Source organism: Lathyrus oleraceus, chromosome 1, assembly GCF_024323335.1.
Source record: "Lathyrus oleraceus cultivar Zhongwan6 chromosome 1, CAAS_Psat_ZW6_1.0, whole genome shotgun sequence".
NCBI classification, from domain to species: Eukaryota; Viridiplantae; Streptophyta; class Magnoliopsida; order Fabales; family Fabaceae; genus Lathyrus; species Lathyrus oleraceus.
Window position 1 is genome coordinate 95,045,404 of NC_066579.1, and position 12,877 is coordinate 95,058,280.

Here is a 12,877-nt window from a genome sequence, read left to right on the forward strand (position 1 = left end):
AGGTTGCAGAATCCTCAGTCCAGAAGATCAAGTCTCTGGCTAAAAATTCTGAAGTCAGTGATGATCCTAAATCTGTTAGGACACACTGGAACAGAGTTATTAGTTGGATGACCTCTGAGTCTTATAGGCTGAAGAGTATCTCTGAACAAGTCAGAAATGGCTACATCAGAGACTCTGAGGAAAGACTCCAAGAGAGACTGGCTAGAGAAGCTGAGGCCAGAAGGTTAGAGGAAGAGAGACTGGCAAGAGAAGCTGAGGCCAAGAGATTAGAAGAAGAAAGATTAGCTAAGGAAGCTGAAGAAGAAGCTAAGAGATTGGAAGAAGAACGCCTGGCAAAAGAAGCAGACCTTCTGAGAATTCAGGAAGCTGAAGCCAAGGCTAAAGCAGATGCAGAAGCCCAAGCTGCTGCTGAAGCTGAAACTCAGCAGGCTCTGATTCAGGGGGAGTCTTCCTCTGCGATCCCTCTGATTCTTAACACTCTGAAGGAGATCAAGCAAGATCAGAAAGAGATCAAGCAAGATCAGAGTGAGCTCCGGGCAAGGATGGACAAGCAAGACGCTCTGAATGAAAACCTCCAGAACATGTTTGCCATGCTACTACAGAGACTTCCTCCTCCTCCAAACCCTTAGGCACTTAGGATTTATCTTGGTTGCCTAGTGTTTTTGCTTCTGTCTTTTTCTTTTTTTTAGCTCTGATATTTCTTTGAATCTGTTGTTTTTTGACTGCTGTTTGCCTTTGTGCTGTTTAATGAAGTGTTTTTCTCTCTATTATTCTTTTTATTTTTTATGCCTTTTTGATTATGCCAAAAAGGGGGAGAAATTATTAAATAGCTCTGATGAAAACTATGTCTAAAACCTTAAGCATTCTGCAACAATTGTAGAAATAGTTCTGATAAAATTAGCTCTGATTAAATAATAGCTCTGATTAAATAATTCTAACATTAAATTAAGAAATTGCAGAAAGTTTTCAGAAATCTTATTGCTTGGAAAGCTCTGGTAAGAACTTCTGAACTCCCTAGTACTAATTCAGGGGGAGCTTTTGTTTATCTGATCTAATATTTTTCATGTTTCATCTGATAATTTTATTTGTTTTGTCATCATCAAAAAGGGGGAGATTGTAAGAACAAAAATAGTTCTACAATAGATTCCATGATTTTGATGATAACAAAGGATGAAACCAAAAGTGGCACCCTAACGAAAAGTTTCTAAGTGTGCAGGGTTCTAAAGAAAGAAGAAATAAATCTGATGATGTCATCAGATGCAAAACAAGATCAGATGCAAAATCTCAAGTATCAGAAGCATCTAAAGTGAAATCTCGTTTCAAGAAGCTCTGACTCTGGACAAAACTACAAAATATCAGAAGCATCTGAACATGAAGTAAAGTCTAGAAGCTCTGACTCTGAACAAATGCCTTCTGCAAAGTCTGAAGTTATCAAGCGTCATCTGAACATTCAAGAAATAACATCAGAAGCAAGTTTCTCCAGATACACAAAGACTCTAATCAGAATTGTTAATCATGATGAAGTAACGTTTAAGCCAAGTTAAAGTTCTGCAAATGGATTTCCTCAATTAGAAAGAGACGTTAATCTCCACTTCCAAGAGAAAAGATACTAATTGTGGTAAGTAGTCACTTCTAAGTGAAAAAGTCTACTGCAGAAGCTATTAATGGAATGGCGTAATTACATCTCAATATCCAATAGATTCAACGTTACTTCAACTCTACTTCAACTCCTATAAATAGAGAAGAAATCTCATTCAGTAAAAACGAAGAAATCACTAGCCAAAACTATACTGAAATTATATCACGCTCAAGAAAAACATCTATTGTTCTTCAAAGATTTTCACTAAGCTGTTGCTTATCAAGTGAAAAATTTGTTCTTAAGTTTGTAATATTTGCTTTCTTAGAAGCACTCTAGATTACACATCTTGTATCTATTTTTATTTGATTTCCTCAAGTGACCTGTTGTAGTCTGTAGACTTGAGAGGACTAAGAGATTTTCTTTTCTCTTAGGGGTTGTTTGTAATCTTTCAAGATTAGTGGATTAAGTCCTTGTTGAAGGCGAAATCACCTTGGCCGGGTGGACTGGAGTAGCTTTGTGTTATAAGCGAACCAGTATAAAATCTTTGTGTGATTTCATTTTGCAAAAGCGCTTATTTTTCAAACAATTCAAACCCCCCTTTCTTGTTTTTCTCACCTTCATAGAGACTAACAAACATGAGTGAAATCACACAAGAAATAAAGAGATGAATTTTTGAATGTTATCCATTAAAAGACTCAAAATCTCACAAGGTTAATTGATCTATCACAAATGATGTATAATTTAGAGTTTAGTCTTACATATCATACTAATAATGCATAAAAAGAATCAACCACATCACACCATAATTCTTTAATCAATAAAACAAAGAAAATACTTATAATTGTAACTCAAAAACCACAGGAAAAAAAGCATGCATTTTTTTATGTAAGAAAACAAACAAAAACAAAGAAACTGAATGAAATAAAACAAAGTAAATGATTCTCTCTCCCACACTTAAAATATACATTGTCCTTAATGAAAGAACATAAATATAAAATAAGAGTGAGAGAAAGGAAAGAACACATCCGAGGAGTCAAGGCGGATAAATGATCGCATAAGCAGCCTTTCCCAAAGATAGCTCTTCTATAGTGTATTCTTCTGAAGTAGGGCTCTCATGGAGTATCTTTGGGTATTGTCCATTGACCTTTAAATTTTGATTAGTGCATTCGCCTTGTATTCCAAGATCAAAGAAGGATCTTCGATAAGTAAAAGTGTTGAATGAGCACGTGAAAGTGATATCCTTTTTCACAATATCAAAAATCAAAGGATTACATGGTTGCCTCACTACTTTTGTTCCTTCTTTAAGTGAGATCCTATGTATACATATAGATGAGCTAATATCACGAGTGTCATCCAAGGTCCATCTAATTCCCTTCTTATGTTCCTGCTTAAGTTGAAGCTTTGATGAATAATATAAATCCTTAGGAAGTGGTTTAGGCTCTAAAGAGCTTCAGCTACATAAACAACTTCATTTACACTATCACCCTACAAGGCAACATCAATCTCAGCACAAACAACATAAAGGTTAGTGTTAGTACAATCATCACATGAGTAAATATCATCAAAACCAGATAAAGTTTGAAAATCAGCTGAAAATAAATCAGAATAAGCTTAATCAACAATTTCAGAAAGCAATTCTATTTGAAAAACAGAATGCTCTTCCACGGGATGTTTCATAGCATAAAAAATGTTGAATTTTGGGACAATGTCACAAAATTCCATGGACATGGTTCCATCGTCAATGTCAACTTTTGTTTTAGCTGTTTTCATGAACGGTCTGCCCAAAATGATTGTTGATTTGGTTGAATTTGTTTCTCCATACATGTCTAAAATGTAAAAGTCTGCAGGAAAAATCAAGTCATTAACTTGAACAAGCACATCTTCCACTACTCCGACGGGGCGGGCATTGCTCCTGTTTGTCAGTTGAATGATTAAACTTGTATGTTGCAAAGGATCAAGATCAAGATTATTATACACAGAAGTAAGCATAACATTAATGTCCGCTCCTAAATCAAGCATGCCATTTTCGAATTTACTATCCCCAATGGTACAAGGAATAACAAAAGTTCCTGGATCCTTGCACTTTTGTGACATGTTCTGAGCGAGGGCTGAACTGGTAGGTGAAATGTTAGGCTGAATAAGGGCCGAAACATTTCGTCCCAAATTCACTCTCTCGTTTTCGGTAAGTCTTCTTGTGTGTGCACAAATTCTTCATAAATTTTGCGTATTTCAGGACCTGCTTAATCAAATCAAGTAATGGAATATTCACTATCACCTTTCTAAATACATCCAAAATCTCTCTCTCTCTCTCTCTCTCTCTCTCTCTCTCTCTCTCTCTTCTCTCTCTCTCTCTCTCTCTCTCTCTTTGTCTTCCTCATCAATTTTCTTATTTTTCAGAACTCTTTGTGGAAAAGGGATTGATGGTACATACTCTTTTTCAGCCTCAACAACAACAGAAGGTTTAGGTGCTCCAGTAATAATTATTTTATTTTTTTCTTGGGTTGGTTCTACAAGTTTTCCGGAACTCAAGGAAATTGCACTCACATTGGGGATGTTTGGATTCACTACTATTTGGGCAGGTAGTTTTTTCGATCCTTAAGCTTGCTGCATGACATTCATTGAAGTGACAAGCTGTCTAATTTGTGTTTGCAAAGTCTGAATACTAGAATTTGTTCGTTATTGAAACTGAAGATTATTTACAACCATTTGCTTGACAAGATCCTCAAGTGAAGGTCTGAAAGGTGTAGAGGTGATTACTTTGGGAGGTTTCAATGGTGGTGGTGGTAGGGGTAGCATCAACTGTTTCACTAAAGAGGTAAGTTCATCAATTCTGGTTTCTAGAGCTTTGTTGGAAGAAGAACCTGAATCTCATTCACACCTTTTGCTTGGACCACATAATTATCCCTTATTGTGAACTGTTGGGAGTTAAGTGACATGTTCTCGATCAAGGATTTGATAACAACTAAAGTCTTATCAATAAGTGCTCCACCACTAGCAACATCTAAAACATTTCTTTCCATTTGTAATAATCCCTTATAAAAGTATTGTAATAGCAATTGTTCAGAAATTTGGTGGTGAGGACAACTCGACACTAACTGCTTGAATCTCTCCTAATATTCGACCAATGATTCCATGTCAACCTGTCTAATACCACATATTTCTTTTTTGGTTAAAGAATCGCTTGAAGTAGGGAAAAATATTTCTAGGAAGATTTTCTTTATATTATTCCAACTTATAATAGAATTTGACTCAAGATAATATAACCAATCTTTTGCAGCACCTTGTAGTGAGAAAGGAAATGCTCTAAGCTTGACATGATCTTCGGTAATTTCTCGAGACTTCAATGGTGTAGAACACACAACCTGGAATTCTTTTAGATGCCTATGCGGATCCTCACCTGCAAGACCATTAAACCTTGGCAACATGTGTATTAAACCATATTTCAATTTGAAAGGTACAACAACAACAAGATATTCAATACACAAAGCATTATAATTAACATTAGGGGCAACAAGTTCTCTTAGAGTTCTTTGGTCATCCATGTTAAACTCAATATAAAAAAAACAGCAACAATGAGAAAACACATAATTAATTCAGCAATGCAACAACAAATAAGAAAATACTGATAATGTCCATATTAAGTAAAAACAATTGAAATACGAAAAAAGCGATTAAAATAAAAGAAAAAAAAATACAAAAACACGAAAATTAATCTAATAAAGTCAATTAATAATTTAGAGAATTTTTTCGGAATTTTTTGAAACTACCAAAATAGAAAAAAAATCATAAGAAATAAAAAAATAAGGAATTTCAGATTTTTAGGGTGACTTCCACCATTTAGTCTCTAAATAGAGACTTTCGATCCTTGATTTTTTTTCTAATGAATCGACAAAGGATCAGAATAATCTGAGCCGATTTACTTAAAAACAAATTTTTTTATGCTAAAATCTGGAAAGGCCAGAATGCAAGAACGTTGGGGCAAGAACACTGAAACACAACACCTATGACTATAATAATTGTTAAAATTGACAAGAATCCCCAGCAACGACGCCAATTTGATCCGATGTCGCACACTGGTAAAAATGAGTTTAAAAGTGTAGTAAAACGGAAGCGACACTTGAATGTCGTATCACAAGGACTCTTGAATGTTGTAACCAAACGAATGAAAAGAATGAGTTTTTTAAGGTTCAGAACTTAAATCGAAGATGATTAAAGATAAAAAGCAAAATTTATAAATAAGCTAATCTACTATATCGATTTCCGACTTATCATCAATTCTTATAATTTCAATTCTCTAGCGGATTCGATCACATTCGATTACAATATCCACTAACAAGCGCAATTGGTATCATATGATGTGTGTTCCTAATTTCTGAATTAAACAAACGGATTTAAGCAGACGCGAATTAAACAAACACAACTTAATCAAACACGATAACTAAAAAACTACGTTAACATGATTGTAGTTAAGGATCATACAAACAATCAAATTTAATCAACTATATCCTATAAGAAACAATCGAATTAAGCAAACGAAAGTAATCGAATTAAGCAAACGAGTTTATAGGAAAAATTGAAAAGAAATCGAAATTAAAATAAAATTAATAAAAACCTCAAAATGGAATTCGAATACATCAGAGAAACTCTTTGGGAATTAACTCTTCATGGTATTCGTATGCCCTATTTTGACTCCTCCAATCCTAAAACTACTAAGTTGTTTAAATAGATCAAAGGAATTCAGGCCTAATAGCAACCGACCCGAAAAAATATAAAACCGGCCCAAAAACTAAGTATTTTCTTAAGTCTGGAACTAAAACGAATTATTCAACCCTTCTTCACTCCAAATCAGCTTCTGACTTCTACATGAAACTTTTAGCTTAACCTCTCAACTTTCCAATGCTTATTATAACGCGTCAATCCGATTCTCATAGCTCAAGTTATGATCTGCATAGTGACAGATTATCAAATAACTATTTATGCCGAAAATAAAATACGAAAATAAAATAAAGCAAAAAATGAACTTAAATATAAAAGCCTAATAAAATAGTAAAAATAATATAATAAACTATAGATTTGCCTAAGTTCAATAGTAGAGGAAGATACATCAAAATGAACTAATCAATTCATAATGGGTAAAGTAAATATTCGTAAAAATGGATACGGTAATGAATTCGAGTAATTATCCACTTAAATAAGCAAAAATGAGTGTGAGGATTGACACCTTAGTATTTATCCCGCCCCATACGCGCACAATATATATTTATATATTTTAATGTATATTATTATATAAAAATAAATATCTATCAATTTTAAACTACTATATATTTAATATAAGTGATCATTTATTTCATATATTATTTCTATTAGAAATATGAATAACGAATATGAGTAGGTGCACTTAGATACCCATAATATACGGATACGAATGTCAATGTTAGTACTCAAATGGACATGGATTCGATTATGATTTTTTATTTTTTATTTCAATTACAAATATGAAGACAAATATTTTAATATCCTACTCAAACTCTATCCATTACCATCACTAATCACATTGAAAGGGCACTTTAAATTTTGCAAGGAACAACAAAAACAATTGGCATTTGAACAATGGTTTGTAGATTTTAATGTCGTCTCTTTATATGTTCATTTTAACTTGGTCCCCTATTTGATAAACAATGATGTACTGTGTGATTATTTTAATAAGAATCGATAGACAAGGAGTAATTTTTGCAAAACAATCACCACCTAATATCCATCTTAAGTACTTATAGTTTGAATGAAAAAGTCAGACTTAACCATGCAAACAAATACAATGATGAGACCACCAACAAAGCCTCCTCAGACAGATTTTCAAGTTTAGTCACTCATCTCATCCTACACAAAGACTTGCATTTTATTTCAATAACTAAAATTTTTTTATCCCCCTAAAAAAGCATCAAGTTCACTCGAACACGTGACATTATCCTATCTTAAATCTCACAACGCATAAACCATAAAAGCACATTTATGTTCTATGATAAATTAACCATTGAGCAAACTGACTGAAGCATTTTTGAAATCGTTGTACGGAAGTCAAACACAGATCTTAAACATACACCTCCTACTTTAAAAAGCTCTTTCATATCATAAAACTGTCCATGAATATCCCCGCACATCTACACAGAATAAAAACACAACCAGCAAAGTAGTTATAAGCTCCATTTCAATTAAAAAAAACACAAAGCAATATTATAGTAAAAAATTAAAAATCGATGAAAAATAATAGGAAAAAAAGCACAAAACCTAGTAAATCTCCTTGAAACATTGACCCTAAAATCTATCACTATTGAGTATTACAGTGTCCAGAGTTTGGACATACATGTTATAAGCTGACATCAATCTCTTCAAAATTATTGCAAAAAGAAAAGTGTGATCAAAGTTTAGAAAGACCTCTTATTTATTACCTCAAGATTTGGACCAGGAGATGAAATTGTTAAATCAGTAGCTATCAGTGTTTCTAAACAAAGATTTATGACCATATGCAAATCTTTAAGATGACCCCATTTAGGTTGTATAATAATTCAGTGTATCAGATGTACATGTACCATGTTAAACAATCATGTATCTTCTTTCATAGATATTGCAACCATTGAAATACAATATAAAACAGTTAAATAGTCTTATAAATTCATCTACAAAATCATATAATTCTTATGATGCATGTAATTCCCACTATATATAGCGTGTTTTATTAGATTCCAGACTAAATCAACGTACTGAACTTAAATGTTTTTTTTTTTCAATTTTTTTTGAGACAATAGACACCCATATAATCAATTTACATAATAAATGAATGAATTTGTGCAATATAATAAAAATAAAATCATATTAAATGATTAAAAAAACTAAGAATTTGAATATACGAAACATTTATTTTAGGAGCTAGTTCATAAATAAAAAAACGTACTGTATCAAATTATACTTATTTATTTTACTAATTTGAGAGACTAATTTAATAATTTGATGACTTATTGAAATATAATGTTTATGTAAACATTTTGGTAGGAAGAAGGGAAGTGCAACGGTTGCCAGTTGCCAGTTGCCAGTTGGTGAGTGATGACTAGATTGTTAATCTTACCCGGTGGAGGTTCTGAGGTACTAATAGGAGAAGACACAGTCTAGTGAATTTGATTAGATAAGTAGAGTCCAATTTTGCTTCTTCTTCTATTTCTTCTTTCTTTCATTTAATATAAATACCTCTTCTCACTCACATCATCTTCGAATAAAATACTCCATTCATTTTTTAGAACTTTCTAATTATAGTCTTAATTTGCAGATTTTATATTTTATTCACACCTCATTTCTCTGAAATCAGAATAAGTAACTCTTCTTTAACCTTTAAACTCAGATTCGATTCTGTTCAATGGGGGAACAAAAACAAATCGACGGTAATGTCCTCGCCGCAAAGTCTCTCGCTCAATTCGGCGTCCACCACATGTTCGGCGTCGTTGGAATCCCGGTCACCTCACTCGCCACACGTGCCGTTTCCCTCGGCATCCGCTTCATTGCCTTCCATAACGAACAATCCGCCGGTTACGCCGCATCTGCTTACGGTTACCTAACCTCCAGTCCCGGCGTATTCCTTACCGTCTCCGGTCCCGGTTGCGTTCACGGTCTCGCCGGTCTCTCAAACGGGGGAATCAATACCTGGCCTACCGTCATGATCTCTGGCTCTTGTAATCAAAGTGACTGCGGCCGTGGCGATTTTCAAGAGCTTGATCAGATCGAAGCGGTGAAGCCTTTCACCAAATTCGCTGTCAAAGCTACTCACATCTCTCAAATCCCTAATTGTGTTGCACAGGTTCTCGATCACGCTGTTTCGGGTCGACCGGGTGGTTGCTATTTGGATCTTCCTACCGATGTATTGCATCAGACAGTTTCCCAATCCGAAGCTGAAACCCTCTTGACCGAAGCGAAAGCGCTAGCAGAGAAAAACAAGGAGAGTCGCAGCACAAAAGTTGATGCTTCGAAGATAGGTCAAGTTGTTTCGCTTCTGAGAAATGCCGAGAGGCCGTTGATTGTGGTTGGGAAAGGAGCAGCCTATGCAAAAGCTGAAGATCAATTGAAGAAACTGGTGGAAACTACCGGAATTCCGTTTCTTCCAACTCCGATGGGGAAAGGTTTGTTGCCGGATGATCATCGCTTGGCTGCCTCCGCTGCTAGGTCACTCGCCATCGGGAAATGTGACGTGGCGGTTGTTATTGGGGCGAGGCTGAATTGGCTCCTTCATTTTGGGGAATCTCCAAAGTGGGCGGAAGGTGTGAAGTTTGTATTGGTGGATGTGAGTAGCGAAGAAATTGAGCTAAGAAAACCGTTTTTAGGTTTAGTTGGAGATGCTAAACAAGTTTTGGAGACTCTAAACAAAGAGATTAAGGATGATCCGTTTTGCTTGGGGAACACTCATCCATGGGTGGATGCTATTTCAAAAAAAACAAAGGAGAATGCTTCTAAGATGGAGGCTCAATTAGCAAAGGATGTTGTGCCGTTTAATTTTCTTACGCCTATGAGGATTGTAAGAGATGCTATTTTGGAATGGGGTGGAAGTCCTGCTCCTGTGGTGGTTTCTGAAGGTGCTAATACCATGGATGTCGGTCGAGCTGTATTGGTTCAGAAGGAGCCAAGGACTAGGTTGGATGCTGGCACTTGGGGGACTATGGGAGTTGGTCTTGGTTATTGCATTGCTGCCGCTGTTGCTTATCCGGATCGCCTTGTTGTTGCTGTCGAAGGAGATTCTGGATATGGATTTAGTGCCATGGAAGTTGAGGTATATATTTTGCGACCTATATTAGATATTCCATTGTTTTACATTACTATTGTTTTAGAATCGTGTTTGTGTGTAGTGTTCTCTACTTGATGAATGTGTTTATCTGGTAATCCTTGACTGACAAAAGCTATGATACAATGCTGCAAAATCCTTAGTTCCATTTTAAATCAATCACCAATGTTGTGAGTGATTTTGCTTAGATTTTAGCTGGTGTTCCTGATAGTAAAGAGATTTGTTAGTTAGTATTGGTGACTAATAATGCTTTCTTGTCTTTGAAATTGGAAAAAAGTTGTTTGGCACGCGTTGGACATTCAGACTGAACAGTGATGAATCTTAGTGCCCAACTTCCTTGCTGCAAATGAGCAAGTTACATAAGATACACATTATGTGATCTGTGGAATTTACCTTATCAAAACTTCTTAACAAGTTTATTGTTTTGGAGTTTAGCCTTGTTATTTTATTTTAGGACTTCACTTTTTCCTTGAGACTTAATTTTATAGACAAATACTAGTGTTTAATGTGTTTGGGGGAGGGGGACTTTATTAGTATTAACTTAGTAAGGATCGAACCATGTACTTCCTTCTTAATACTCTTACAACATCCCAACCCAAACTATTGTTCTAGCCTGAAACTGAGATTATATGATTATATTTGTCCTCAAACTAAAATGTTCACTTGCTTGTAAGTTTTTGCAATGAACCAAATGTGGACTTTTTGCTTAAAAACCTTTTTTCACTTTCAATGTTGTTGTAAGAACCTTGTTCAAGTTCCATTTTAAATCAATCACTGATGTTGTGAGAGTTTCTGCTTAGATTTTTAGCTGGTGAATATAAATGTTTTATGTCCTTGATATGGGCAAGTTGTTTGGCACACATTTGAATGAACAATAATGAATCATAGTGCTCAACTTATATGTTGTAACTGAGTGAGCAACATAAGATACATATATGAGATATCTGGATTTTTACCTTTTCCCCAACCAAGCCTTTACAAGTTTACCTTTTCCCCAGCCAAGCCTTTACAAGTTTCTTATCTCTTGTTCTAGTCTGGACCAAGCCTTTACAAGTTTCTTATCTCTTGTTCTAGTCTGGATCGGAGAATATATTTTCCTTCAAACTAAAATGTTATTTTACTTGTAAATTTGAACCATGATCCAAATGCACTTTTTGTTTAAAAACTCTGAATTTCAATTTTGTATAAACCATTCACGTTTAAGTTTATAAATTTTTGGTTCTTACTATATGCTATGTTGTGGTCTCATTTTTCTGCATATGCTTTACTCTTGTAAATCATTTTCTGAATACAAGCATGTTATTTGATGCTCTATCTTTATCCAGACATTGGTTCGATACCAACTGGCTGTGGTGGTGGTTGTTTTCAACAATGGTGGTGTATATGGTGGTGATCGTAGAAGCCCGGAAGAGATAGACGGACCTCACAAAGGGGATCCTGCTCCAACATCATTTGTCCCAAATGCAGGGTACCACACTATGATGGAAGCTTTTGGTGGAAAGGGTTATCTTGTTGGGACACCCGATGAATTAAAGTCAGCTCTCTCAGAATCCTTCTCTGCTAGGAAACCAGCCGTCATAAATGTTGTCATTGATCCCTATGCCGGTTCTGAGAGTGGGAGGATGCAACACAAGAATTGATTTCTCTACTCTAATTATTTGCCAAACGAACGCTATGTAGTATGTAGCATTCTTCCCCTTCAACTTCATTTATTGAGGTTCAGCTTTTAGTTTTTGTTTACCAATAATACACAGAAATTAGAAGAAAAAAACAAAAAAAAAAACCCTTTCATTTAATAAATAAAGTGAAATTAATTTTCTACTAGATAATCCATTTAGGCCTCGGCTTCTTGGGTTTCAGACTTCTGCTTCAGAGACTATGTTTGTATTGAACCTATTATACCCGAACAGGTTTAGGCTGTAATGGTATACTCCATGTACAGGATCATGAGCTGTAGCTGGAAGGATATTGACGGTTTATTTGTTTAAAATTTTCTCTATTTTAGTACATAATAAGTTTAGGGAAAAAGTATATCGACACCCAAAAAGTGTATCGACACACTGTATGTACATATGGTGTTGTCCTTTTTAATAATGCTTTTCTTTTTGTATTGGTTGAATTAAGAGTTGATGTAAGTGTATTTATAGACCTGTATCAAATTTTAGATGTTCAAATTTCACTGCTCATAAGATTATGGACTTTTTGATATTTTTTTGTTCATGAATCATCAAATTTGTGTCTTAGAGATACAAGTTAAAAAACTCATTTATAAAAAATTTATATTGAAAAAAATAATTAAAAAATAATTTTATATTTTTATTAAAATCAATACATTAAAAAAATATTTCTTTATTTAATTCTTAATTTTTGTCCCTGAAATACAAATTAACATTATTTTGATGTCCAAGAATGAGAAACAAACTCAAAAATAATATATTATTTTTTCAGTAAGAAATCTAAAATAAATTTATGATTAGTTA

General features: G+C 34.5%; 1 protein-coding gene across 1 annotated transcript; it reads left to right on the forward strand.

The window, feature by feature from the left end:
- The first annotated feature begins 8,581 nt into the window (after positions 1-8,581).
- LOC127118840 (2-hydroxyacyl-CoA lyase) lies at positions 8,582-12,605 on the forward strand. The gene is made up of 3 exons (XM_051049089.1): positions 8,582-8,716; positions 8,970-10,385; positions 11,723-12,605. Exons 1-3 carry the CDS (start codon positions 8,678-8,680, stop codon positions 12,035-12,037), a joined length of 1,770 nt encoding a protein of 589 aa, XP_050905046.1. The 5' UTR covers positions 8,582-8,677; the 3' UTR covers positions 12,038-12,605.
- Positions 12,606-12,877: the final 272 nt, after the last annotated feature.

Coding starts and splice junctions, on each gene's coding strand:
- LOC127118840 (XM_051049089.1), top strand. CDS start 8,678: ATGACTAGATTGTTAATCTTACCCGGTGGAGGTTCTGAG. Junction 8,717..8,969: donor TACCCGGTGGAGGTTCTGAG/GTACTAATAGGA, acceptor CTTTAAACTCAG/ATTCGATTCTGTTCAATGGG. Junction 10,386..11,722: donor TTAGTGCCATGGAAGTTGAG/GTATATATTTTG, acceptor ATCTTTATCCAG/ACATTGGTTCGATACCAACT.